Source organism: Corvus brachyrhynchos, unplaced genomic scaffold (genome assembly GCF_000691975.1).
Source record: "Corvus brachyrhynchos isolate BGI_N302 unplaced genomic scaffold, ASM69197v1 scaffold90, whole genome shotgun sequence".
NCBI classification, from domain to species: domain Eukaryota; kingdom Metazoa; phylum Chordata; class Aves; order Passeriformes; family Corvidae; genus Corvus; species Corvus brachyrhynchos.
The window spans coordinates 4,104,247-4,130,642 of record NW_008236932.1 but is presented as its reverse complement, the minus strand read 5'-3'; the positions used below and the strand labels follow the sequence as shown (position 1 = coordinate 4,130,642).

At 41.4% G+C, this 26,396-nt stretch overlaps 1 protein-coding gene across 5 annotated transcripts in view; it reads right to left on the bottom strand.

Moving 5' to 3' along the window:
- Positions 1-26,177, bottom strand: part of LOC103611613 (A-kinase anchor protein 2) — a 158,727-nt gene extending 132,550 nt beyond the window's left edge. Inside the window, exons 1-4 of one of the 5 annotated variants that reach the window (XM_017728323.1) lie at positions 26,062-26,177; positions 25,447-25,468; positions 15,920-16,021; positions 8,280-8,984 (exon numbers count right to left, since the gene is read on the bottom strand). In XM_017728323.1, coding sequence (XP_017583812.1) covers positions 8,280-8,973 — 694 coding nt within the window. In that variant the 5' untranslated portion in view covers positions 8,974-8,984; positions 15,920-16,021; positions 25,447-25,468; positions 26,062-26,177. The remainder of the gene's footprint in view (positions 1-8,279; positions 8,985-15,919; positions 16,022-25,446; positions 25,469-26,061) is intronic. The other 4 variants (XM_017728322.1, XM_017728325.1, XM_017728321.1 and 1 more) reach the window with 4 other exon arrangements.
- Positions 26,178-26,396: the final 219 nt, after the last annotated feature.

Sequence of the window (26,396 nt, the reverse complement as noted above, 5' to 3'; positions counted from 1 at the left end):
AAATAACATCAGCAGGGCACAGCGGTGGAGGAAAGGAAAAAAAAACAACAACTGTGCAGTTAGTACTTTGATTCTTTTAGTGAGAGAGGCAGCTCCAGTGCAGTATGTCCTTGAGATCACAGCGTATCTTGAACAGTGGTAGGTAAAGAGAAACACAGTAAAAAGACACAGAAGTAGGCGCAGTGAAAAGGCAGATTTATTTACTAGTAATACTGTACAGAGAAAAAAAAAAGAGAGAAGCCACAGTTACAGCATGGCTGTTGCTGGCAGTGTTCTTGGTTTTTTTATTTTGGTTTTTTTTTGTACTCATTATTTTAATCTGAAGAAAAAAACATAACAGTCAAAAAAGTACACTTCAGGTTACAAAGTACAGCAGCTATCCCCAGCAATTCTAATCCAGTGTTAGCACAGCAGTTTTTCCCCAACAAAATGGGACTTTATATACATTAGCTCACAAAGAAAGTGGGAGACTAAAGCTTAAAAAAAATCTCAACCACAATCTACATTCACCATAAAAGCTGCATTTTACACAACATTTTCTTGAACCCCTATAAAGAGTCGTTCTTCGTCTATGGAGTAAACATAGTTAGAGGGGCAGAAAACTTTCAGAAATGCGTTCTTTGCATTTGTCCTGACCTGCTCCTTCTTGGCTACCTTTGTAGCAATCAGATTCAGTCAGTCAATGGAAAAGCAGAAACTTTCAAATTGATTCTTTCTCTTGTATCTGCCCCTAAGCAGTTCCTTGCAAAATAACAGGGACAATATTTGAGACCATCATCAGTAAATCATAAATACCAGCTGATCTTCACACATCCTTAAGGCTATCCCTACCCTGCACAGTGCTAAGTATGTGTTACGCTTCAAGTATGCGCTTAAGGTTAGTGTAGCATAAGCGCCATATTCTACTGGGACTTTATATGGTTGCAGAAAACCTTCTTAATTTTTGAGTTTGCCTCTCTTTAACAGGCATATTATCTAGGAGGGATACCACTAGATTCTTGGCAGCTAATTTTACTGAGAATGCCTTTGCATGATGGATCAGTCTGTGGGGAAGTTCACATTTTCTCCAGGCTCTTTTGCCCTGCCAATAGCAACCTGACATATGGTGGGGTGGATTGCCTTCTGCTGCTGTAAGAACTGCTTTCTGGATGCTGATATTTTATGTACCTGGATACATCTGGCTCATATGAGTTCAAGGGGCACAGTGTGTTCCAAAGGAATAGTAAGAGAGCAGATTTACCTAAACAGTGAGATTTTAATGGAATTTGCTGTTTGTGCAACCCATAGGATGCCAGTTGAATAGAGAGGGAGAGTGCTCCTTTAATATCGAGTATGTCCCAAGAATCTAGGAAAATGCAGGAAAATGTCCAAATAGTGAGGACAAGATACCATAATTTTGTGGGACTGACACCAGCAGGCCTAAGGTGAGTTTTCTAACTTCAGTCTCTCCTTTCTTCCTGCTCTTTCTTCTAGAAGACCACAAAAGGGGAAGCAGAGGGATGAAGAAAAAGGGATCAGTTGAGCAGTAGTGTCCAGAATGAGAACAAGCACAGAGACAGAGGACAGGCACATTCTGGGGCAGAGTATGCAGAGAGAAAAATTTGGAAATAACAGTTACACTGCCTTTTTCCTGTTGTGTTTGTGTGGAGGTATGAAGTTTGCTCCTCTGTCCCCTGCATCTCCAGGCAGAGGGGTTTTGAGAGTTCTTGGGGGGTGTTTGCCTCCTCAAACACAGTCAGCAAGGAGACCATGCTCTAAAACCCTCTGCAGAAAAGTGCACCAGTTTCACAACACCATTTAAAATTCTAATTAAACTAATGAGAAGACACGGTTAAAGCAGCATAAGCCTTGCCTGTAGCATATTGCTTAAAGACCAGACCCTATACACATTTGTGCATGTGCTTAAATTTTACTTTTCTGGGTCATCCCATTAAAAAGGACTACTTGAGTTCTTGATTTTATGCCCATGGGCAAATATTTAGGTCTTACAGACCAGCTGAATAGATGTGCAAGGTCTAAATTTTGGTACAAGTCACTAACATACCAGTGCAAGTTAAAAATGTATAAATATACCCAAACTGGTGAACTTGAGTTACTTAGCTAACTCTAAAATATTTATTAAGGGTTTTAAATTCGGTTTCTGAAGCAGATTAATTCTTACAAACCCCTAATTCTACCTTTGAGAAGAATTTGTGAAACAATTGCAGGAAAGCTTTGAAATACAATAGCAGCAAAGCCCTGCAAAGTAAGAGAAGCTTTTGCAAACTGAAGGAAGGGGCTTGGAATTCTTCACAAGTTTGACCATAAGAAAAGTGGCCTATTCTTAATCCACTGAACACCTTAAGTGGAACCATCACAGGAAAAAAGCTATAGATTTTGCAAGACTCTTTGAACTTACAAGGAAAAAGGCTCAGTTTTATAATTGTTTGATTTTAAATACAAGTGGGACATTTTTAAGAACTTCATGCACTCTTGTCACTATTTACAAGCTAAGTTATTAGAACTTTATATTACAAGTTGGATTTAAATTCTCTTTGGACTAGGTGACAATCCATTTATATGCTAAACTGAATAAATTCAGCCATTTTATACAATTTACTCTTTTACATACAAAAATTACAGTCTATATTTTTGTTGGATATTGTCATAATCTGCAACTATTAAGCTCTGAACTAAAGTTTGCTCTTGCTGCTCAGAAGGCTCAAGAAAGACAATCTGAGCAAATCCTAAACTTTTCAACAGACAGCAAGAACTGGTTGAAACTTAGTGAGTTTAGGAAAAATAAAGAATCCATGCCTCGGCATGTGAGAAAATCCTCTACTTTGTCTAAAATATTTTGTTCAGCTCTTTCCAGTGGCATCATCTCTTGCACTTTGAAATCTAGTGTTGGACAAAATATGACAAAACATGTATTTCCCCTATTAGTCATACCACTCTGCTGAAAGTAGGTAGCTATTGCCTACTATGTTGGCTTTCTAGGTAAAGAAATTTGTCTAGCTATAGAAGGTGTAAGTCCACCTTTTTCTGTGAAACACGTTTACTTATTTAGCTGTGTCTGTAGCAGTTATATTGGATTCTACTCTTCTAACTTGACTCTTTAAAAAGTGTTGTGATCCTTCTTCCTGGAAAAAATTGTGGTGAGGCCTACAAAAGATCCCAAGAAGTTGGGCATTGTCATAAAGGTATGAAAAAGTTGAAAGGCTCAATGTCATGGGAAGGATGATATTCCAAAACTCAATACCCATTTAGGGTTTGTATCTCATTACAAAAATATTTATTCCTTAAAAAAATACACAAATGTAAAATACTACATATTCTATTATATCCCCGCCTACTTTCCAAGTATGCCATTTGGATGTTTGACTAAATTAAAAGGTAGAACACCTTTTACTTCTCTAGCAATTCTGTATGCTATCTTTCTGCTTGGATTAGTTTGTGGTATCTTAGTAATTTTAGGTGTGAAGAATCAGTAGTGAACTTAGGTACAATGGCAGGGGACTAACATACTAGCCATCAGGAAAGTCCCTCTGAGTGTTTGCTCATGGATGGTAGCAATGCTGACTCAGGACCTGATCCCACCGGATGCTAAGCACCATTTCGTTTTGTATTTTCCTCAGTAGAAGTAGCAATGCTTAGAGTTAGCCTCTCGGATTACACCACCTTGGGGAAACTCAGCAGTGCACAAAATCCATATAGGTACATAAGGAACACCCAAACTACACTCTGTGTCAATCATTCATGCCCTGATCCTGCAGATGCCTACAATGTTCTTCCTGAGAGCAGTCCAATTGACTGAAACAGGTCTACGCATAGCAGAATTAGGCATACATGTTTTTGTTTGCAGGACTGAAGTCTTGTACTGCACTGGTAGAGGTACTCTTCTTGGAGAAGGGCTTATGCACACTTCTCTTGTTGGGGATTGAAAGATAATGTTGTGTTTATACAGCTTTGGAATACAGCCTGCACTTTTTTGAAAAAAATGAGGAAATAAAAGATACAAAAAAGAAGAAGGAAACCCAAGAGTGCTAAGGCAAACTGCCAAATGGCACATCATACCTACTTTGTCATTCATTTAGATAACATCACAAAGGCAGACCAGAGGAGTTCTGTAAACATATACCATACAGTACATCAGCCACAAGAAATTAAAAAAAGAAAACAACCCTGTAATTCTTTTCTTTCTGTATTGATATTCTAGTAATTGAAAGAGATTGCCTAGCCACTAATCATAATGCTGTGGTTTTTGATTTGTTGTTATTTTTTTTCTGTAAAAAAAGAAAAATAAAAAGAAAGAATGGAAGTAAAATGCAGTGGATTGCAAAAGAAATGGTCCCTGAATGCAAACAAGGGACAACATGGAAAGTGGGTTTATAGAAACTTAGAAAATACAAAATATAAAAAAGTTTCCTAAGTTACTTTTTTCCCAGTCTAGGAAAAAATACACTGAAAAGAGGGTTTTTTTTGTTTTTCTTACAAAAGTTAAGGCGAGTAGTTTGTTGTGGCAAAATGCTATTACTGAACCAGTTTCTGACTCTACTTTTTTGTATCCCCTCGTGCTGAAACTGAAAATGTACATGTGATGGCGTAAGTTAAACAGACAGGGATTTTGCTTAAAACAATATAAAAAAACCCATCCCACAACAATCCTTAAAAATATCTCTCTCTGCTTGACCATAGAGCAGACCGCTTCCCTTGCGCCTGATTGTGCATGGATTTCCACAGGCAGCCTCCTATCCAAGTGTAAGGGGAAAACCAACCCCTTCATAGCCCAAACCATCCCTGGAAAATCAGTTTACATTCATCAGCCTGAGCTAATGCATCTGAATTCTCCTGTAACTTGTCTGCAGGCTAATGGCTAGAAGGGACAAGGCAATGTCCAGCATGACTGCTGCCCTTGTGGAGGAGGATGATTGGAGTAAGCGTGTTTCAGCAAAGGCCCTGTGATTTCAGACCCATTAGCTCCTGTTTCATGTTTTTCCTGACCTCAGATGTGGAATTGCCTTTGACCTGTAAAGACCAACCCTATGCAGGTGAACCTTTAGCTTTCCTGGATCTACCGGGGCCTGTTAACCATGGAGTTAATGTGAACACATAAAAACGACTGGCCTTCCTAGGCACTCAGTGTTAGCTACAAGTACTGAGCAGTAGGTATTTGAGAGGTTTAAGGTTTAAGGCTTGTGCTCTACTTCTAACCACTAAAGGGCCACTTCTGGACTGTGGTGTGCCACCATCTCCCCACTGTGCTGTGCCTCAGATGGTACAGTGGTCTCAGACACGTTCTGGTCCCAGCGTCAGCAAGCATCTCCCACAGCTGGCTGCTAAGGGAGTCATCCCCAAAATGCTGAGTCAGTGCTGAACCAGAAGGTCGTCTGACAGGGGAGCACATGTCTCAAGAGATGCAGGGAGAGAATGGGTTAGGTTAATATGATACCCCAAATTTTCCAAGCAAGGAGGTTTTGAAAAAAAATGTCCATATGGGGAGAGGAGCAGCAGGGGGAAAAAAGCTCAGGCTGTGAAGACACCATGAGGCCAGGGTGGCTGTGAAGGTGGCATCACACCCAGAGAGGAAAAGGTGGTGAGCAAAAAGATGACTGGCCAGGCCAGGGGGAGATGGCTGGGAGATTTGTCTCCAAGTATTACTGGTGAGGTGAGCAGGCCCCAGAGTGAGAGAACTATGGCAAAGCACTCCTGGTTCCCACATCGTTCACAGGTAGATGCAAGACGTAAAGGGCTTCACCCTTTGTGTTTCAGGGCTCCTAAACATGCCTGGGCACAGCCTCACCTGGCCATATTGGACTTGAAACTTAAGGTCTTGTTTTAAGAAATGTTTAGATTTGTAAATGCTTAGCATTTCTGGGAAAAGAGAAAAAGGGAAAAAACCCCTACCCAACCACCACTACCAACAACAACCAAAAAAGTCCCCAAAAACCCAGATAACTCAACCAAAAATACACACAGGCTGCTAGATTCTAACAAACAGCCACCAGACCTTTTGTTGCAATATGAGGCTCTGTGGCCCTTCCCCTCTGTGATAAAACTTAACCACCTAAGCCTGAGTCAAAAAATGATGTGCAGAGCTTCTCTGGGTGAGTTTGGTCCTTCTCCCAGCCGAAAGCCCCCAGGGGAGGCAAAGGGAGCATGTGGAAGTCTATTCATTTCTGCCACTGCAGCAGATATGGAGGTCAGCAAAATTTCTGCAGGTGTCAGAGGTGAGGCTGCCTTTCACTACTCTTGCTTTTTTTACTACTTGTTTGGGGTTTTTTTGTCTGACAGTCACCTGGGCAGTGATGAGAAGTTTCATTGACCAGTTCCATACTGACAAGTGACCTAACATGGGAATTACCTTTTACTTTTTTTTTTTTGGTATATGTAGGTTTTCAGTGTGCCTCATATTACCACCACTGAACAAGTGTCTTTTTTAACTGGCACAGAAAGAAAAGAGTACAGAGCAAGAGCTGTGTTTTATCAGATGCTCTGAACTAACAATTAATGCAGTAAAAGCACCATCCAAGAAAGAACAGAAATATCATAGGAACCACCTCAGACTGAAAAGAGGCTTTTTTTGTTTTCTTTCTTTTTCTTTTTTTTTTCACTTTTTTTCAGTTGCTGTTATTGATTTTTAAAGTCTGATAGTTTCAAAGACACTTCAAAATAATCTTCAGTACTTGTTCACACTATCAGAAAATATAAAACCTGATTTTTAATCTCACTCATGTAGTTATAATTCCAGAGTAACTCCACTATGGTGAGTGAAGTTAAACTTAAGCCAAACCAGTGTGATACAAGAATCAGGTTCATAATATCTCACCATGAAAAAGCTAGCTGCTTTCTCATTTAGAAGAATCAAGGAACAAGAAAAAAAGAAACATCTATTGATTTTGGATGCCTTCACATTTTTACATTTTCATCTTTAGTTGTTTTTAAGAGGCCTGCTTTTCAGAGGTCAGACGAAGAAAAATGTACTGGAAATCAGGCATCTTTTAGTGTCCCACATTAGAAAATGAGGCATCCAAAACCACCAGCAGTTTTTGAAAATGTTAGTCTTGCGGCTATAGGATCTCCCAAAACAGCTGCTCTGACAAAACTCCAGTGGGTTCCACGGGAGTTTCACCTGGACAAGCAGGGCAGTATCAGACCCAGCTGCCTGTCATTATGTAGGTGCACTGGAGGTACACTCTGTGAGAAATTACACTTCCATAAGAATTATAAAATAAAACTCTGACTCTGCCCCCTTTCCCAGAACTGAGAATTTTGCCACTGAATCAAGTAGGAACAGGGTCAGACTGTGAGAAAAATTCGTTTGTATTCTAGGGAAATAGAAAGCAGTATCCCTCATCTACTGGAGTTCAGCTTAGCAGGAAAACTTCATGTATAAACATTGGCAGAGTTACTGAAAGGCAAGTAATTAGATCAGTGACTTCATTTCTGTTGGTGTGACAGCTGCATCTTTTTCGTGTCAAGTTAATTTCAACTGTAATTTGGGGAGATGAAGTGCATATACAATACTGTAATCTGGAAGATTTATATAAGGCAAAATGATCATTCATACATTTTCTAGAAAGAATAATTAAGGTCCACTTCTGGTATCACCAATAAGCAGAAATGGGTAATGGGTTTTTCTGACACCGCAAACTAAACTGGAAAGTAACTAAAAACCAAAATTATGCAATTTTTCAGGAAAGGCTTGTCTGAGTTTTAGCAAATTAAAACAGTAAAGCGATCTGAGCCTTCCCCCAAGAAATAAAAAATATGATCTATAAAATAATGCTTAATGTGATTTTTCTTAAAAACGTAACATTTTTTTAAGGCTCTTATATCTGGTGGCTGTGAAACTCAGACTCCCACAAAATCCTAGGAATCTGATCAAGCCTGCCAGATATTTAAAGAAAAAACATAAAAAGTGTTCTCATTATATATATAAAATGTTTCATTTCTCATTTCTCTCTCACTCTGTAGTATTAAGGAAAAAAACCAAAACAAAACAAAATGCCATCACCAACAACACAAAAGAAAAAAAGAAGCCAAAAACCCCCAACCCCTCCCCAACACCAAGTAGTATGTCTGATGGGAAAATAACCATGTGTTCCTCTTCCTGAAGAACTAGAAAGAAAAGCAACCCAACTGCAAGGCAATGGAGGCATTCACTTCCAGTTCACAGTATTGCAGTTAGAAGTACAGTGAGGTCTACGTAAGTGATGGAGCAGGAGCTGCCTGGAGCAGGGAAGGAGGAGGTGTTCACATGACAATACAGCATTGACAGCGCTTTTTCTTTTGTGTACCTGGGGCAGCTTCCAAGGGCAGGCTCTCTTCCTTCCCCTCAGGTGAGGAGGGCTCTGTCGTATCCGACAGGGGCCTGCCAGAGACCAGCTCAGCAGCGTTCCCATCCATGGTGGAAACATCAGTCACTGTCTTCTCCCGCAGTGACTTCTCGTCATCTTCGTCGATCAGCACAAGCTCTGCCTTGATGGTCTCATCATAGCCCAGCACTTTCTTTGTCTCCTCTTCATCATCGATGTTCTGGTAGCCCATAAATATCATTGTCACTGGCTGATCTGCACTGGCCTCTGGGGTTTCACCACCACAGGGTTTGTCTTGTGGCTGAGGGTTCACAGCACGTCCTTTGCTGGATTTGTGTACCATTTCCAGCTTTGCCTCCTTGAAGAGCATTTGCTCCTTCATATGGCTAAGGTTTCCATCGGCTACCACATTTCTGTCTGACACAGTCATTTTTTCATACCCTCCTTTTACACTTGATTGTCCAGCTTTTTGCATAAGTTCATCTACGTCCTTTGAGCTTAATTTATGTACTCCATTTTCTACCACTGTGCCACCAGAGTGAACCTCATAGACTACCTTGGAACCATCATCATAGACTTTGAATCCTCTTTGATGGGCCTCATCTGGGCCAACAGGTGAAGCAGAGACAATCTTGGTCTCTCCTGTCTGTTTGTCTTTCTCCACATTAATTTCCATGGTGCACAAAGCTTGAATGAAAACAAGAGAGGAAGTGCATGTTACAACAAAAAAAGCCAGTGAATGGTTAATTGCCAAACAGACAAAGAAAACTATGGTGCCCCTTTTTCCTACCTCCTGCTTCTAAAGGGCTAAGTGTTCTACATTAGAGGTGGGATGCAACACTGTGAACTCTGTTACACTATGGCTTTTTATGCAGGTGGAGGCTGGGTGTAATTGCGGCAAACAGGACCTAATCTTCCGGCTCATGCCACATGGAGCTTTCTCTGGTCAACTAGGAGCACCAAGAGGTTAGGTGTAATTTAGGCAAGGGGAGGTGATAGCATGCAGGTTGCCCTTTAACTTTCCATTCTGAACTTGCCTCAAAATTCAGAGAGAACCTGTCTACTCTCTTTTCTGCCATCAAACTGCAAGTTTTGTTTGCTGCAACACTCAGACCATTTAATTATCAATGCTTGTCCTTGCTTAACTCTTCCATCCGTAGCACTCAAAACATTTTAGAGGGGTGAAGAAATATTGTTTATCTCTGTTCTACACGTGGGAACAAAATCACACAGGAATAGGATAATTTCTCCCACAGGTGTGTGGCAGGGCAGCTCTCTCAGCTTCCACACCAAGGCATCAACAGACCTCTGCTTCCAGGTTAAGAGAATGTACAGAATAGCCAAGAAGTGCTCCCTTGATTATCTGAATAAAGAATTAAGCACCACTACCAATGTTGAAGAAAAAAGTAATAATGAACTGATTTTCAAAGAGTCATGAAACAACAGGTAAAAACGTGTGAGGGATGTTGCTTTAGAATAGCAAACGTTTTCTAGCAGTTAAGGATGTAGTAATGAGATGAAAAGTGTAGACCACACAGTAGGAATAGATGAGCAGTCTACTTTGCTCCAACACCCATTTTGAGATATGATGACATATCACTAGACAGCTTTTCAAAGAAAAAATGTGAGAAGGTATTTCAGATTTTCCAGAGTGTTCATTTGTTTAAGCATTCCTTGTATGCATATGAAGACATTTTGGCTCTTGGACAGACATCCACAGACACTTAATTACAAATTACCACAGGCAGTGACAAGTTGTTTGTGAAACTAACAGTGAACACTTTCATCAACGAACCTCAATGGTATAATCATGGTTTATCTTACCTGGGGATACCACAAACTGAAATGTTTGCTTTTTTTCCTGATTTATTTTCAAGTGAGTATAGAATATTCTTGCACCAAGAACCAATGTAGCTTGGTATGTTTGTATTTAAAAAAATAATTAATATTAAAAATTACTGTTACTTTAATATATTTCCTCAGTCTTTTTATTCACACACAGTAGAATCACTTTTCCTGTAACATTAAAGCAAAGTATTTAATCAGCAATAGGAAATTTATCATGACATGCATCGTTACACTGCCTAGAGTGCTAGACAGAAAATGAATGTATTGGTGAGTGGGTGCATGCTGTTCTCTGTGACATGGTCTCCTCTGTCCCCCAGGAGTGCAGTCTGGTGGGCAAAATGGTTGGGTCTGGCCATCTACATGCTGTGTGCATCTGCTCAGACCTTGGCCAGCCCCAGCAGGACTGTCTAGGTCGAGTACACCGCACAAACACCTGCATGGAGCCAGGGGACAGAGGTGCCGGTGGGTGAAGGAGCGTTGCTGCCTCTGAGAACGATGCACTGCTGAAGGCTGGAGTGGGCTGCAGAAGCAGTGTTCTCAGCTTGACTATTGCAACCTAGTGGATTATCCCTAAGGACTGTGTTTTACCACTGCTTCAGGAGGTTTATGAACTAGTTGTGTCCATAGCTGTCATGACCCTGAGCACAGGTTGCCCATTTCCTCCATGAAGTAGGACTTACAGTTTTTTGTTTATCTCCCTCCTGTGCTGGAGTTTTCATGCCTGGCCATCCCACAGCAGCCTGGGCAGCCAGAAGGCAGCTGCAAGGCTGAGAGCTGAGCTCTGCTCTGAGGTGTGCAGCTGGAGACAGCAAGGCAGCTGGCATGGTTGGAAACAGGAAATTAAGGCTGGAAATAAGGAATGAACTGTTGCCCCAGGGCTGGTAGTAATTAAGCTACCAAGCCATTGCTCTGAGAAACTGTGGCAGACAGCACCATGGTGCAGCTCAGAGAGCAGCTGGCATGGATCACTTGCTCAGGACTGTTCCAGCCCAGGAACTGGTGTGCAAGTGCCCTTTATGTCTTATCCAAGTGCCTCTGCTCTGAAGCCTTTAATCCAATTTATAGTGATAATGAAACAAAGAGATGCAGGCACCAACACTAACGTTTCTAGAATTTTCTAGGTGCAGTTTCTTGAGGCAGAGGAAGAAAGGAAGAAGAATTTTGTTTATTGTCTTAGTGCCTAGGGCTTGGGTGAGTGGGCTCTGAACATCACTTGACCTCACTAGGACTGCTCAGGCAGATATTGTTCAATGACTTTCAATATTACAAAGGTAAAAATAGAGGCTGGCTAGCCTATGGTGAAGATGCTAAAACTGAGAGGTATCTGAGTGGCCAGCTGAACTGAAGCAAAGCTGAACCATGAGGCAGCAACAGCACATTCAGAAAATCATCTGTAATGGGCAGAAGTTCCTGATTTGTCTGGAGTACCACAACCCAAAAGAGAGGGCACCACCAACCCATCAACTAGCTATCTGTTATCTTCTTAGAGAGAAGTAGCACGACCCTGAGCTCCCCTAGAGCTCCTGTGCTTCTCTTTTTCTTTGAAAATTAAAAATATTATCTGGGGCATGGCTTTTTATTTACAAACTGGTGATTTTCCTGTGAAATAGCTGAGTGCCATGTATTTGTAGTGCAAAAGAGGATGCAATCTGCCAGACCCTCCCTGTCTTGATGCACAAATTTAGGTCCATATTGTGCATTAAAAGAAGGGTTGTACAGTGGGAATGAATTCAGAAGCAGATAGCAAAAATCTGATAGTTAAATCATGTGGACCTGGTCATATTTGAGTTTGTGATCTTGAGGAGCATGAGCCTGGCAAGGAGCAAAGACAAACCCCTGAACTTTGCAAGAGTGAACTTCAACTGTTTAAGGAGTTGGTGAATGAAGATCCCCTGGGAAACTGTCCTTAAGGACTGAGGGGCTGACCAGAGCTGACAAGGCTTCGAGACCACTTTTCTTAGCGCAGTGTGTAGGAAATCAAACAAGGCAGGCTGGAAACTGGCATGGCTGAGCTAAGGTCAGCTCCTCAAACCAAGGAGTAAGAAAGAAATATCTACCAGTGGAAGCAGGGACAGGAACCTGGGGAGAGTACACGAATATGGTTTCGTGTGTAGGAATGGGGTCAGGAAAGGCAAGGCAAACCTGGAATAGGACTTGGCAAGAGATGTGAAGAGTAACAAGAAGGGATTCCGTAAGTAGAAAAAAAAGGCTGAGAAGAATCTACGTCCCTGTATCTCCCTGTAAACAAGAAGGGAGAACTGGTGCTGACTGATACGGAGAAGGCTGAGGTACTCAATGAGTTCTTTTGCCTCGGTCTTCACTGGAGTCAGACTTCACAATTCTCTGAAGTAGCTGATCCTCTGGGTGGGTGTGAGGGAAGTTAAGACCCTCCCACTGTAAGTAAAGAAGACACTTGGGATCACTGATGAAGCTTAATAGGGACTGTATGACATGCATCCCAGGGTCCTGAGGAAACTGGCTGATGTTCAAGGCCAGGCTGGGTGGAGCTCTGAGCAACCTGGTCTAGTGGAAGGTATTCCCGCCCTTAGCAGACAGGTTGAAGGAATGAGATGATCTTTAAGTTCCCTGCCAACACAAACTATTTAATGATTCTATAATTCTGTATTGTTGCCAAGCTACTCTCCAACATATTTGAAAAGTCATGGCAGTCAGGTGAAGTCCCCAGTGGCTGGAAAAAGGGAAGATCTGCCCATGTTTTTTAAAAGGGGAGAAAGGAAAAACTGGGAAACTACAGACCAGTGAGCTTCACTTTTGTGCCTAGGAAGATCATGGAACAGATCCTCCTAGATGATATGCTAAGGCACATAAAAGATAAGGAGGTGATTTGAGGCAGCCATCACGGCTTTACTAATGGAAAATCATGCTCGACTAATCTGGGGGTCTTCTGCAATGGAATAATGGCAATGGTCGCCAGGGAAGACCAACAGATCTATCCGGGCTTCCGTAAGGCCTTTGATATGGTCCCCCTGACATCCTTATCTCCAAATTGGAGAGACACAGATTTGATGGATGGACTGTTCAGTAGATAAGGAATTGGCTGGCTGGCTGGAGCCAGAGAGTTGTGGTCAATGGCTCTGTGTCCAGGTGAAGGCCGGTGATGAGTGGTGTCCCTCAGGGGTCTCTCTTGGGACTGGTGTTTTTCAGTATCTTTAAAAATGATGTGGACAGCGAGATCCAGGGCCCTCAGCAAATCTGCAGATGGCACAAATCTGAGCAGTGCAGCTGGACACACCAGAAGGAAGGGATGCCATGCAGGGAGACCTGGACAAACCTGAGAACTGGGCCCATGAGAACATCACAAAGTTCAGCAAGTGCAAGGAGCTGCACCTGGGTTGGAGCAATTCCAAATGTGAGTACAGACTGGGAGAAGTCATTGAGAGCAGCCCTGAGGAGAAGGACTTGGGGTTTCTCATGGATGAAAAGCTGGATATGAGCCAACAGTGTGCACTTGCAGCCAATTGCATCCACACATCAAAAGAAGTGTGGCCAGCAGCTTGAAGGAGGTGATTATCCTCCTCTACTCTGCCCTTACTCTACCCCCCTGGAGTACTGCATCCAAGTCTGGGGTCCTCAGCACAAGAAAGACAGAACATTTTTGGAGCAGATCCAGAGAAGAGCCATGAAGATGATGAGAGGGATGGACCACCTCTTCCATGAAGACAGCCTGAGAGGGCTGGGATTGTCCAGCCTGGAGAAAAGAAGACGTTGGGGAGACCTTATTGCAGCCTTACAGTACCATTAGGAGGCTTATAAAAAGGAGGGAGAGGGACTTTATATATGGGCAGATAGAGACAGAACAAAGGGCAATGGTTTTAAACTGAAAGAGGGCAGATGTAAGCACTCAGAGGGTGGTGAGGCACTGGAAGAGGTTGCCCAGAGAAGCTGTGGATGCCCCATCCCTGCAAGTTTTCAAGGCCAGGCTGGATGGTGCCCTAAGAAATCTGATCTAGTGAAGGGCATCCCTGCCCATGGCAGGGGAGATGGAACTAAATAATCTTAAAGTCCCTCCCAACCAAAACCTACAATTCTATGGTTCTATATTTAAGAAGAGTTGCAAGATACATGTTTTTATCTATGGTATGGAGTACTGACACATAACAATGTCTTCTTTATTAGGGAGACTTTGGGCAATAAGTTCTAGCACTTCTTGGAAGATGCTGTAGAAAGTTAACAGGTGAGATCCTTTTGTATTTCAGCTCTGGCTAATTTGCTTAAGCTTTTGACTCTGTCAACATTTTATTTTCATGCCTTCTACTGTGATTTTACTGCAGTGTTTTTAGATATTGGCATCACATGTGGTTTATGACCAACCCAGGGACCACATTAAAGCTACTTGGCTAAGTAAGTGCATAAACATATGTGAATTTCTTGGAAACTGTTCATCAGTAAAAGGCACTGCCATGGGAGAAGTGAATAACAGAACCTTGCTTATCTGTCTGTGTGCATAATGTTTGTTCTCTGTGGGAAAACCTAGCAGCTCAGCTTGTCAAAGTAGTTGAAAAATGAACTAACGTTGATTCTAAAATGTTTTTATTTAACCAAAGCATATTTACTGCAAAATGTGATCTACTAATAGAATACAAAACTACCTGACAATAGACTTGAAACTGAAAGCAGTACTTGAAGATGACAGCCAGTATTCACAAGTACAAGTTTTCTGCACAAGCTTTAATTACAGTGGAACATGATGCAGTGCTTCAGGACAACAAGATCCCAACGTGCCAACAGAAGGATCTAGATTCTGCCTGTTCTGTGGATTCAGAGGCTGTTCTTAAAAAAAAAATCTACTTACACTTTGAGCTTGTTTTAAGATGGATGATCAGTGCCCACCTTTAAGAACACCTACTGCACACACGATACGCTTATCAAGGACTACGTTAACAAGGCTTCTCAGTCATCCAAAGAATGAAAGAAATTATTACTTCCTTGTTGTCAACAAAATGGCACAAAACCCACAGAAAAGCTTGTATTAAAGACATATCAGGGTAAGCAGTGGTGGAAGGGAAGATTTTGGAATGGTTTGCAACAGAACTTATGGAAAAAATTACATATTTCATAGTGGTGTACAGTGCCTTAGCTGCAGACATTGCTCTGCTATGCTTGTTAATCCATTCTTCAAGTAAGCCACCTTTTATCCTGCTCCTTGGGACACCTCTTAAATAGCCACCAGAAATTTGGTCTTGAGATAGGGAGTACACTGTTTAGAAAAGAAGGATTTTGAAAAAAAAGAAAAAAAGTACATCTTCTAAGAATCAAGTTGTTACATTTAAGACACACATTCAATCTGAAAAATAGGTGTTAGAAAATTCTCTGTATGACTCCAAGCACAAAACAAGCCTACCTTTTCCCAAGAAGAAAGAATGGCCTACAAAGAAGTATAAAATGACATAAACATTTGAAGAATGTGTATGGTCTTGTGAGTGCCTGTCTGGAGTTGCATGGGTACAAGAGAGGACAAAACCTTGGCCTAGATACCATGTACTTGTATCAGCAGAGATGGAAAGAACTGAATGTTTCCATGTTAAAAAAAAAAAAAAAGGATGTTTCCTATGGTACTTGTATGTAGTTCAGCTACGTTGTTTTGAGAGTACTCACTGCAGTTCAAAAAGCCTTGACTTATTTACAAAAATACATATCAAGCAGCATTTCCTGGCATTTAAATGACATCAGGACACCAGACTCATTAAGGTAATATAACGAAAGAGTTCATGGCTACTGGACTGGTATTATATACTTTGTTCCTTGAGACTTACCAGCTACTCTGCTTGATCCGTTCCACCCAGGAACTGGCTCTGCTGTTCGTGAATAGAGGGTTGGGAGTTCAGGGATCTGGGAGTAAATGTAATTTACTGCATCTGGTGTCAGAGAACAGGAAACAGTTAGATTTGTTCTACGAGCCCCAGTGGCTTCATTGCTTAGACAGCAGAGTGTTGTCAGCCCTGACAATAGTCACTGGAGCTTTGTACTAGATAATTGGATCAAAGCAAACAAAGTGCAAAGTCACTGTCCTGTGATTGGTGTTCAATAGACTAGCTGAGGCAGGAGGGAATGGGTCCAGATGACTCAAACCTTATGTCAGATGAACACATAAAATTATTTGTCAGGAGGTTCTGGATTTATCAAGTCTGTGACCTTTAAAATTGGGGGTGGGGTGGAGAAGGTAAGGAACAAACCTGATGTGATACCCAGAATACATGACATTTCAAATAGAGATGTAAAAGCCTAAAAATGCTAGTGTTGACTGACTAGGATAAGAAACCAGCTCTTTTGTACCAGTTGTTTCCAATATTAGTGAATCAGAATTTGGCTTTTTGTTCTTAATGTTGAAATTCAGCTAACAATAAAATCTCACATAAATATTGATAGGGTACCAGTTTTGGTCTTCAGTAGCTACTATGCTCCTGCCAGTGCTGCAATGCCGTAATTCATTAACAAATCCTGAATTAGTAGAAAGCTATCTTAAATGATTGACTTGTTTTACATTTGAGCTTATGGCTGCTTGTCATAAGCTAAACGTGTACTTTAGAAGAGATACTAATAAATTTAGAGGTATTTCTATGGAGATATTTTGTGGCTGGGTTACACACAACTAGCATTTATTGTTCTGGTAGGATTCAGTGGCTGAGCTAAGAGCAGAGCTCAGAGGAGAGATGTGCAAATAACTGACTTAAGGTTCAGGCACCGGACCAAAATGAAAAAAAAAAAAATCACATTATTTCCTGTCAACTGGAAATGTTTTCAGCTCTGTATGGACATGGTTAAATTTATGTTCAAACATAAAATCCTATTTGGTGTGAAACAGACCATTCTTTTTTCTCCAAGGGTATTTCGCCAGTTCAATGTATAATTTGTCAAGCCCTTAGTACTGCCTAGTCCATGTGTCAGGGTAGGAAGCAAAATTTGCCTTCCTCAAAGACTCTTGTTGCTATAAGCAAGTGAGAGAGGTTGACCAGTGCAGACCATAAAAGGGAACTGGTGAAATGAGAGTGAAAATGAAATGTCCTGTTGTAAGCTGCTTGACTGCATCTGGTTAAGGGAGATACTTTCATCACACTCCCTACAGGATTGCTTAGACAGCAGAGTGTTGTCAGCCCTGACAATAGTCACTGGAGCTTTGTACTAGATAATTGGATCAAAGCAAACAAAGTGCAAAGTCACTGTCCTGTGATTGGTGTTCAATAGACTAGCTGAGGCAGGAGGGAATGGGTCCAGATGACTCAAACCTTATGTCAGATGAACACATAAAATTATTTGTCAGGAGGTTCTGGATTTATCAAGTCTGTGACCTTTAAAATTGGGGGTGGGGTGGAGAAGGTAAGGAACAAACCTGATGTGATACCCAGAATACATGACATTTCAAATAGAGATGTAAAAGCCTAAAAATGCTAGTGTTGACTGACTAGGATAAGAAACCAGCTCTTTTGTACCAGTTGTTTCCAATATTAGTGAATCAGAATTTGGCTTTTTGTTCTTAATGTTGAAATTCAGCTAACAATAAAATCTCACATAAATATTGATAGGGTACCAGTTTTGGTCTTCAGTAGCTACTATGCTCCTGCCAGTGCTGCAATGCCGTAATTCATTAACAAATCCTGAATTAGTAGAAAGCTATCTTAAATGATTGACTTGTTTTACATTTGAGCTTATGGCTGCTTGTCATAAGCTAAACGTGTACTTTAGAAGAGATACTAATAAATTTAGAGGTATTTCTATGGAGATATTTTGTGGCTGGGTTACACACAACTAGCATTTATTGTTCTGGTAGGATTCAGTGGCTGAGCTAAGAGCAGAGCTCAGAGGAGAGATGTGCAAATAACTGACTTAAGGTTCAGGCACCGGACCAAAATGAAAAAAAAAAAAATCACATTATTTCCTGTCAACTGGAAATGTTTTCAGCTCTGTATGGACATGGTTAAATTTATGTTCAAACATAAAATCCTATTTGGTGTGAAACAGACCATTCTTTTTTCTCCAAGGGTATTTCGCCAGTTCAATGTATAATTTGTCAAGCCCTTAGTACTGCCTAGTCCATGTGTCAGGGTAGGAAGCAAAATTTGCCTTCCTCAAAGACTCTTGTTGCTATAAGCAAGTGAGAGAGGTTGACCAGTGCAGACCATAAAAGGGAACTGGTGAAATGAGAGTGAAAATGAAATGTCCTGTTGTAAGCTGCTTGACTGCATCTGGTTAAGGGAGATACTTTCATCACACTCCCTACAGGCTAACACCCATCCCAGAAAAAATACCTACACCTGGTAGTGTCCTCAGGAAGGACATGATGTGCCACCTCTAATCCCAAAAATTTTTTTGGCAGGAAAAATGGGACTGATACTAGTGAAATGGTTTTACTCCCATACCTGTCAGTGGTGGCCACCAGTGCTACTGGATGCAGAAAAGTAAGTCCCCAGAATGACACTCCATCCCTCCACGAACCACTGTAGGTAACTCAGGTAAGGAGTCCTCTTTCCTCCCTTCCGGTGTCAGAAAAGTAGGGCACAGAGGCACAGTGCAAACTCATTTAAAACCCCCACAAATTTAGTATATAAATGAGTTCAATTTGTAGCAGATGAATTGGAAAAAACCCCAAGCCTGTCCAGCAAAATGTTATTTTATTTCATATTTCAGTGGACAATTGGCAGACTTGGCAAATGGGCTTTCATAATTTCAATGCATACTGTATCCTCAAAGTTTTGTATTTTTAGCAATAGAGCCTAGGAAAAATAATTGTTTAAGACACACAGCTGACTGAGCAATGGCCAGCAACAGCTGCTTTCTTTTGCAGGGTTACTTGCCTCTAATGACAAATTGGTACAATGCTTGGTTCTGTTGCTCTGGGAAGTATCACCAGCAAATGAGTAGGCCATTATTGAAAACTGAAGTAATTTCTCAGAAGAAAGAAGTGAGGACTGTGTTTCCAGTCCAGGGAAAGAAGGCACTTTGTGTTCTGGAAATAGCACAAACTTAGTAATTATTCATCCCGTAGAGTGTCCTTTTGGAACAGTAGTTTCAGTACACACTCATGCAGTGACTGAGTGACAGATGTGAAACATGTGTTACATGTGGTTGTAATCAGTGCAGAGTTGAATTGCTTAACTAATCATCCTTACTTTTTTGCAGTTTATGTGGATCAATAGGCATGGCTAGGGTACAGTTCTCATGCGAGGACACTGCAGGAGGCAAAATCCTTTGTAAATGTTTATTTTTCCCCCAGTGCCTGTAGGGGGAACTGAGCATCGCTGACATCTAGCAGTAGGGAAGGACAGTTGTACAGCTTGATGGTGAAACTCTCACTTTGGTGTGGTAGATATCTGTGAACCTTAGTAAGCTCTTGTTTTTTTTTTTTTTTCTCCTTGCCTCCTGCTTTGGCAGATGACCTAGCTAAGTGTTAGATGCTGTTAATATTGACTTAGTTTAGAAACTTCTCTGTATCTTAATTATAATAAAATATTTTAAAAAATTAGCTTCAGGGCTCCAATCTGTCATTGTCATGAGAAGGGAATGCTGGGGGAGCAGTGCAATTCTCGTGGAGCTCCTTCTAAACCTAGTGTCTGATGTGTCAGAAGTGGGGTATTTGACTACAAGTTGGGGTCGGTTGGTTCTGCCAGTTCCTGCCTTGTGTTATTGTCTCTCCCCCCACAACCCCAAACAAAGCAAGCACTCTCATTTCCCTTTATCTCACTGGCAACACAGTCTCTTTCATTTAGCCCCTTTAAAAGGATATAAGAGGCTAATTTTACAAGGAATGGATGAGACGCAAATGAGCATTTTGTTCACGTGAGAAGTAAGACAGAACAAAAATAACATTTGAAATCACTGCACTCAATATCTTAATTTCAATCTTTGATGAGTTATTAGTTTCTAAGGTTGCCATAAAATAAGTCCTGTGTCTTTTTGTGCTACTTGCAACAAAATGCATTTTAGGACTATGGCACTCCTCCAGGTTAACAGAGAGACAAGTGCTAGGGAAAACATATGGGGCAAGGTAATCCTTCAAGGGTGCTTGCACAAAGCTAATCCTTCAGAACTGCTCAGAATAGCTCCCACACAGAGGCTTGTGGTCAAATGTCAGACAAATTAATTTTCCAGGGGCTGGATTCTCTTTAAAAGTCCACTACCAGTAAAATTAGAGGTGGGTCTGCTGCAAATACTGACTCCCAGGGCAGGGCTGTTCCACCTACAAAGCTCTCTGGGGCTGCGTGGGACTACATCAGGAAGAACAGAGATTATGGCACTCCCACCATGTTTGTAAGAACATCAATGGAGGTTTTTGCTAGAAGCTGAATAGTCTGGCTCTGATTTACTGAATCATGCTTTAAACAAAAGAAGTTGTGGGTTAGGGTCCATAGCTGACATTTGTATATCCATAAGCAATATGGTGGATGAGTGCATCTACCAGAGCACTAAGAAATGCCCCCCAACCTTTTCTGAGGGCAAGAAGCCTATGTTCAGCCACCTCAAGTGCATGTATACCAACGTATGTAAGATGGACAACAAGCAGGAGGAACTAGAGCCTTGTGCCCAGTGTGAGGGATCCCACAGAAGCTTGGTGGGAAAACTCACATGATGAGGCGACCACAATGGATGGCTACAAATATTTTCAGAAAGATAAGAAAGAAAGAAGAGGAGGTGGATTTGCACTTTATGTGACAGATATTTGCATGTATAGAGGAGAGCTGTGGAGACCATGCAGTTCAATTTAACTAGTGCCTTAGGATCATGATTAGAGGGGTCATCACTAAGGAGGAAGTTACTGACCTCCTTGTCAGGATGATGAAGCAAACAAAACCTTACTGTGGCTGCTCAGTGAAGTCTTGGGCCAAATGAGCCAGGTTTTCATGGGTGGCTTCAATTACCCACACATTTGTTGGGAAAAAATAAAAGCTGTGCATGTGCCATGCATCAGGTTCCTGGAATGTCTTAAAGACTCCTTTTTCCTATACAGGCTGGACATGCCTGTATCTAGCACATTGCTAGATTTACTGCTTGCAAACCAGGAAGATTTACTTGACTTACACTGGTAGCCTAACTACCAATGATACCTTGGATACAGTGAGCAAATATTGCGGAGTTTAAAGTCCTGCTTAGAACGCTGAAGACCACTAGTAGGATGAAGACCTTAAATTTCAGAAGGGACTACTTCAATATGCCAGGGGCCTAGTTGTGAGAGGTTCCACTGGAAGCATCCATGAAAGTCAAAGGAGTTTGTGAGTGCTGGGAGTTATTTGAAAGTGCCTGCTGAAAGCACAAGAACAGTCTATTCTTTACAAAGGCAAAGGAAGAAGTCTAAATAAAAGACTTCCCTGGCTTAACGATGAACTGTTAGATGTAATTAAAAGCAGAAAAAGCAGCATACTGGCTGTGGAAAGGCAGCCAGTTAGCCACTGGGTACTACAAGCACCTTGCTAGGGGGATGCAGAGATGCAGTCAGGAAGGCTAAGGATCAGCTAGGAGTAAAGTATGCAAAAAATGTCAAGAAGAAAGGGTTCTTCAGTATTTGAGCAGTAAGCAGAAGGAAAGACACAAGACCAGTGCTTAAGGAGTGCAGGGAAGCTTGTCACTAACAATGGTGACAAAGCAGATTTCTCAATACCTTTTTTTGTCTATAAATACATAAATCCACACCCCAGGGTGTTAAGAAAAGTGCCTGACATTTTTGTAAGGAGACTGTCTATAATATTTGAAAGACACAGAGATCAGGGGATGTCCCTGATGACTAGAAGAGGGAAAAATGTCATACCTATCCACAGGAATGGACCAAAAGAGGACACAGGGAACTGGATGCACAATGGTCTTACTTTGACCCTGGGCAAGTGACAGAACGAGTCCTCCTAGAAACCATTACAAACCAAATGAAGCAGATGGCTGGGAAAAGCCATAATGGATTTACCAAGGACAAATCATGACAGACTAAACGAATCAACTTCTACAACATAATAACATTTTCTATTGACATGGAGAGAGCAGTGGATGATGTTTATTTAGACTTCAGCAAAGCTTTTGACACCATTTCCCACAGCATTCTCCTGGCCGAGACTGATTGAGTGGTGCGTGAGATGGGTAGGAAATTGACTCACATGTCACACTCCAAGGGTGGTGATAAATGGTTTTTACTCAGGTAGCCAGAGGTGCTGTAATTGTGGCAGCTATAGATGGAGACTGAATTAAAAACTTATCAAAAGCCTACAACTGAAAGCCAATCGCTGATGAATTTTTGCAGGACATGTGGAAAGCACTCTTGAAAGAGCTGCACTTGACTCCTCTGAGGGCATGCTGGTCTGTTTTGCTGCTGGGCTGCACAGCTGGTCAAGATGAGAGGAGAGAAAACCAGAAGAGTCTCTAAGCAATGTTCTGGGTACTAAACAATTCAGGTCAGGTTTCCCAGACCACTTCCTGGCCAAATATATGCTAATGCATACAAAATTCAAACAGAGGTTTGTGCAAACTGTTCAATTACTGTAATTGTGGCTTCTGTACGTTGGCTGAAGTAGTAGCATAAAGTTTGCATACAGACAGCCAAATATTGCAGAGGATGAATTAACCCCTGAGGTAAATTCAGCAGACAAGGGAGTTACATCAGATCTTCATGTGCCTTTTATTTCATGTATACATTCACACATAAACATACAGACATGGGGCAAGAACTCTCCCCTTTCCATTTGTTCATGAGGTGCATTCAGCAGAGCACTGCAGCATGCCTGGTTTTGACTGCAGACCTGAGCACCAACAAATGATGTAATGCCTAGCATCATCTCAGATCTTGTTTAATGGAGAGCTTGTCAGCTGCAAGCTGCCACAGAGCTGGCAGTCACAACTGAAGGTGACAGGGCCACAGCTCCCAGCCTCAGCATTTCTGCTCTACTTTCTCTTACATGGTGATTTATGAAGGCAGTGTGTTTGTACCCTGGAAAATGTGGAATTTGTGTTAATTGTGCCTGGATGATTTCAAGCTCAGAAATGCTCACTACCAAACAGCTCTTTTTCTGGAAAGGCTGTGAAGGACACAGACCATCACTTGATCACTGGTGCTCACCTCCACTTCTCCCCTTCCCTTATAGCCTTTGCTTGGACCTCTCTGGGCTCTGAACACACTCTGTGCTGTGCTTTGTGCACGCTCAAAATCTGTCACCACCATATAGACGGCACAAAATTATACACATGAACACAATGGTGAGATATATCAATTTTAGTACTGTCACTGCATTTACAATAAAGGGACACAGAACAAACGAACATGACATGTATGGATTTGGGAGTCTTTCATGATGTGGCAGCAGCTGAAGAAATTGCCTCAACAGATTGTTGTTGGTTTGTGTCTGTGCTTTACACGGCCTTCCTGGGTTATCCAGCGGCTTCTCCCTTTTTCCTCTGGAGCACATGTTGCCAGATAAATGGCTGATCTGCTGCAACAAAGTAAGTTCTACCTGGTTTTGAAGGAGGGGAAAAATCTATGGTACCAAAGTGCTCACAGCTATGCAGGTTTTCTTCCTGCTCTGATCAGCTACCCTCTCAGACCACTGCCAGAGAGAATAGAGAAGACCAGCTCAGCTTGTACCATGTGAAGATGAAGGGCTGCACTGTGCCCACAGTGGGAGGGCTAAAAAGACAGCCTGCAGCCTCAGTCATCCGTAGAGGACTAGAAGGCAGCACTACCTAGGGGATGAGCTGGCCCATCTCAGCCCACAAGGACCAGTTGCCAAGAGGAAGAGACAAGATATATAAAGCCAGTGGTGTAGAAAATAAGAGGAACTGGTTCACTTAGTTGTAATCCCCTGCTCTCTTTGCTTGCACATGAGTTGCTCTCTTTGACATAGTTTTGAAGTTCTCTGTTACCTTTCAGAAATTACAAACTGTCCTTAATTCTGGCTCAGTCTCTGAGGAAGTGATCCACTGAAAGCAGGCAAAATCTGGAGAGCATGAGTGTTCCTTTTGAACTCAATGAAATACTACATTGCTACATACCTTCAGGGATAGAAGAATACCACTTCATAATTGTTACCTGGGGCTTCCTTTGCTTCCTTTGCTATTACAAGACACGTGAAGAGACAGACTCTATCTTCCAGGAGTAATAGAAACTCCTGAGCACTTTGGTTGCTAATTCCTGCAGGCACCATTCCTGTTTTGGAAACTTACTAATGACCATGGTGTAACTCTGCATAGGTACAAAATAGTTGCAATTACCACTTTGTGGTAACCAAGTTCAAATCCTCCAGAGGGAAGGAAGACTAAGTTCCTACCATGGAACATACTATATGGGAATTTTTTTTTTTTACGATAGCATTTAACAAAAACTTGGATTATGTTACTAGCAGAAGAGAAAATTTCTCAACTAGGTCTTTGACTTAAAAAAAACCCCTCCTTAGTAAGTAATATAAATCACCTTGAGAAGACAGCTCCAAGTCAACTCAAATACTACATAGTAACTTCCATTTTGTCCAAGTGTTTTAATATCAGGATCATCCTACATATTCCTCATCTGGATACACAATACAGCTGGGCATGGCTTTGACAGCAGCTGGAGGAGGTACTCTTAACCTCAGTATTTTGTCCTTTCAAAGACATGTACTGAGAATGAGTATCTGGAGCACACATTTATCTGCAAGGTGCCTTAGCATGACATCCTTCCAAGGTCCTAAGGGTCTTGGGGTGGCACTACAACCGTCTCCCTAGCTTCCTGGATATTATTTGTTCACTCAGACAGCTAAATTTATAGCTCAGTATTTAGACTGATGATGCTTTGTATGACACTGGGTTAACAAGCTAGAAATTACTACATCCTCATCCAACCAGGTGAGGTTTTCCTTCTGCAAGAATCACCACGTGGAGAATGTTGTTCATCAGTGAAGTAATATATTTTTAATAGTTGTTCCTCTAGATTAGGAATAGTCCTCATAAAATTCAGCTGTCTATGAACAGAGCATGAGCACATATAATGGAGAAGATTGACCACAGAGAGGTGAGGAGTCTGCAGTGCAGGGCTATCACATGGTGAAAGGGGTCAATAACACAGAAATTGTGTGATGTCTGCTTTAAGTTGTTTGTGCAGTTCTTTCCCTTTGTGAGAGCATAAGAAGAGATGGAACTCTGCCAAAGCAATACTGTTTTACCACAACAGTGAGGTTTGTGCTTGCATTATAGAAATACCAAAGAAAAAAGTAATGGCTCTAGCAATAAATCAGAAACACACACTGAAGGAAAGAAACCTCGCTCTTTAAACCTTTGCAACAAAGCTATAGTAACAACTCTTGTTAAACCCAAAGCTATACAATAATATAAAAGCACTTACCACCATCCTGGTGGGAGAAACTCTGTGGAGGGAAAAAATAGGATGTTTGGTTAAACCTTTTATATTTTGAGTTTAATTTGCTTTACATCTTGATTTTTATGCTAGGCTTGCTTTTATGGTTCTTTGGAATTTTTAAATGGGTAACTGTGCTTGTTGCTCCGTGTATTTAGGTACCATTATAGACTGGGGGAGGGGGACATGGTGTAACTAGATGAAGAGCTCTGCTTTTTGTTGCAGGCTGTAATGTTCTAAAGCGGCATTTGTGGCAAATGCTACTATCTCTGGCTGCCATGAGAACAGGGAAGTTTGAAATACCTCTCAGGATCCTGCTGACATCTTTAAGGGGGGCTGAAAGCTCACATGGTTTCCCTCCTAAGCTAGGGACATAGACTCTGAAATCCCACTTCAAAAAGAGCTCGGATGGAAGGGGAAATCCAGATAACCCAATCAAAATAGACCTGATGCCACTGTGTCTTTTCTAGTCTTGTTCATACTGGTTTAAGCTATGTGCTCTGCAACTGCCCTCAATCTTTCCTTAAGTGCATAAATTGATAACTGCTGCTTCCAAATGGTGCTAAGAATACGCTTTAAAAAAAGTGTCTTTTTTTAAAATACCTTTTGCAAGTGGTCAAAGGATTTCTCAGTCTCCTTTAGTTTCTCCAAAATTATTTGTTCTTTGGCAGATATTTGTGATTCTTCACTTTCTAATTTCTGTATTTCTTGTTCCAGTCTGTGGAAGACATACAGACATGCACACACACACAAAAATTAAGCATAAAAATTAGCTCAGTGAGAGAGAGTTTCCTAGGTATTAACTGACATTTCAAATGTCGTCAGAAACAACTTTGACTCTTATTATTCACAACTGATTTCCTAGTACATGAAGGGCATGTGAATTATCCGTAAAACAGACAGATCTATTTACAAGAAAAACAGTGATTATCTTATCC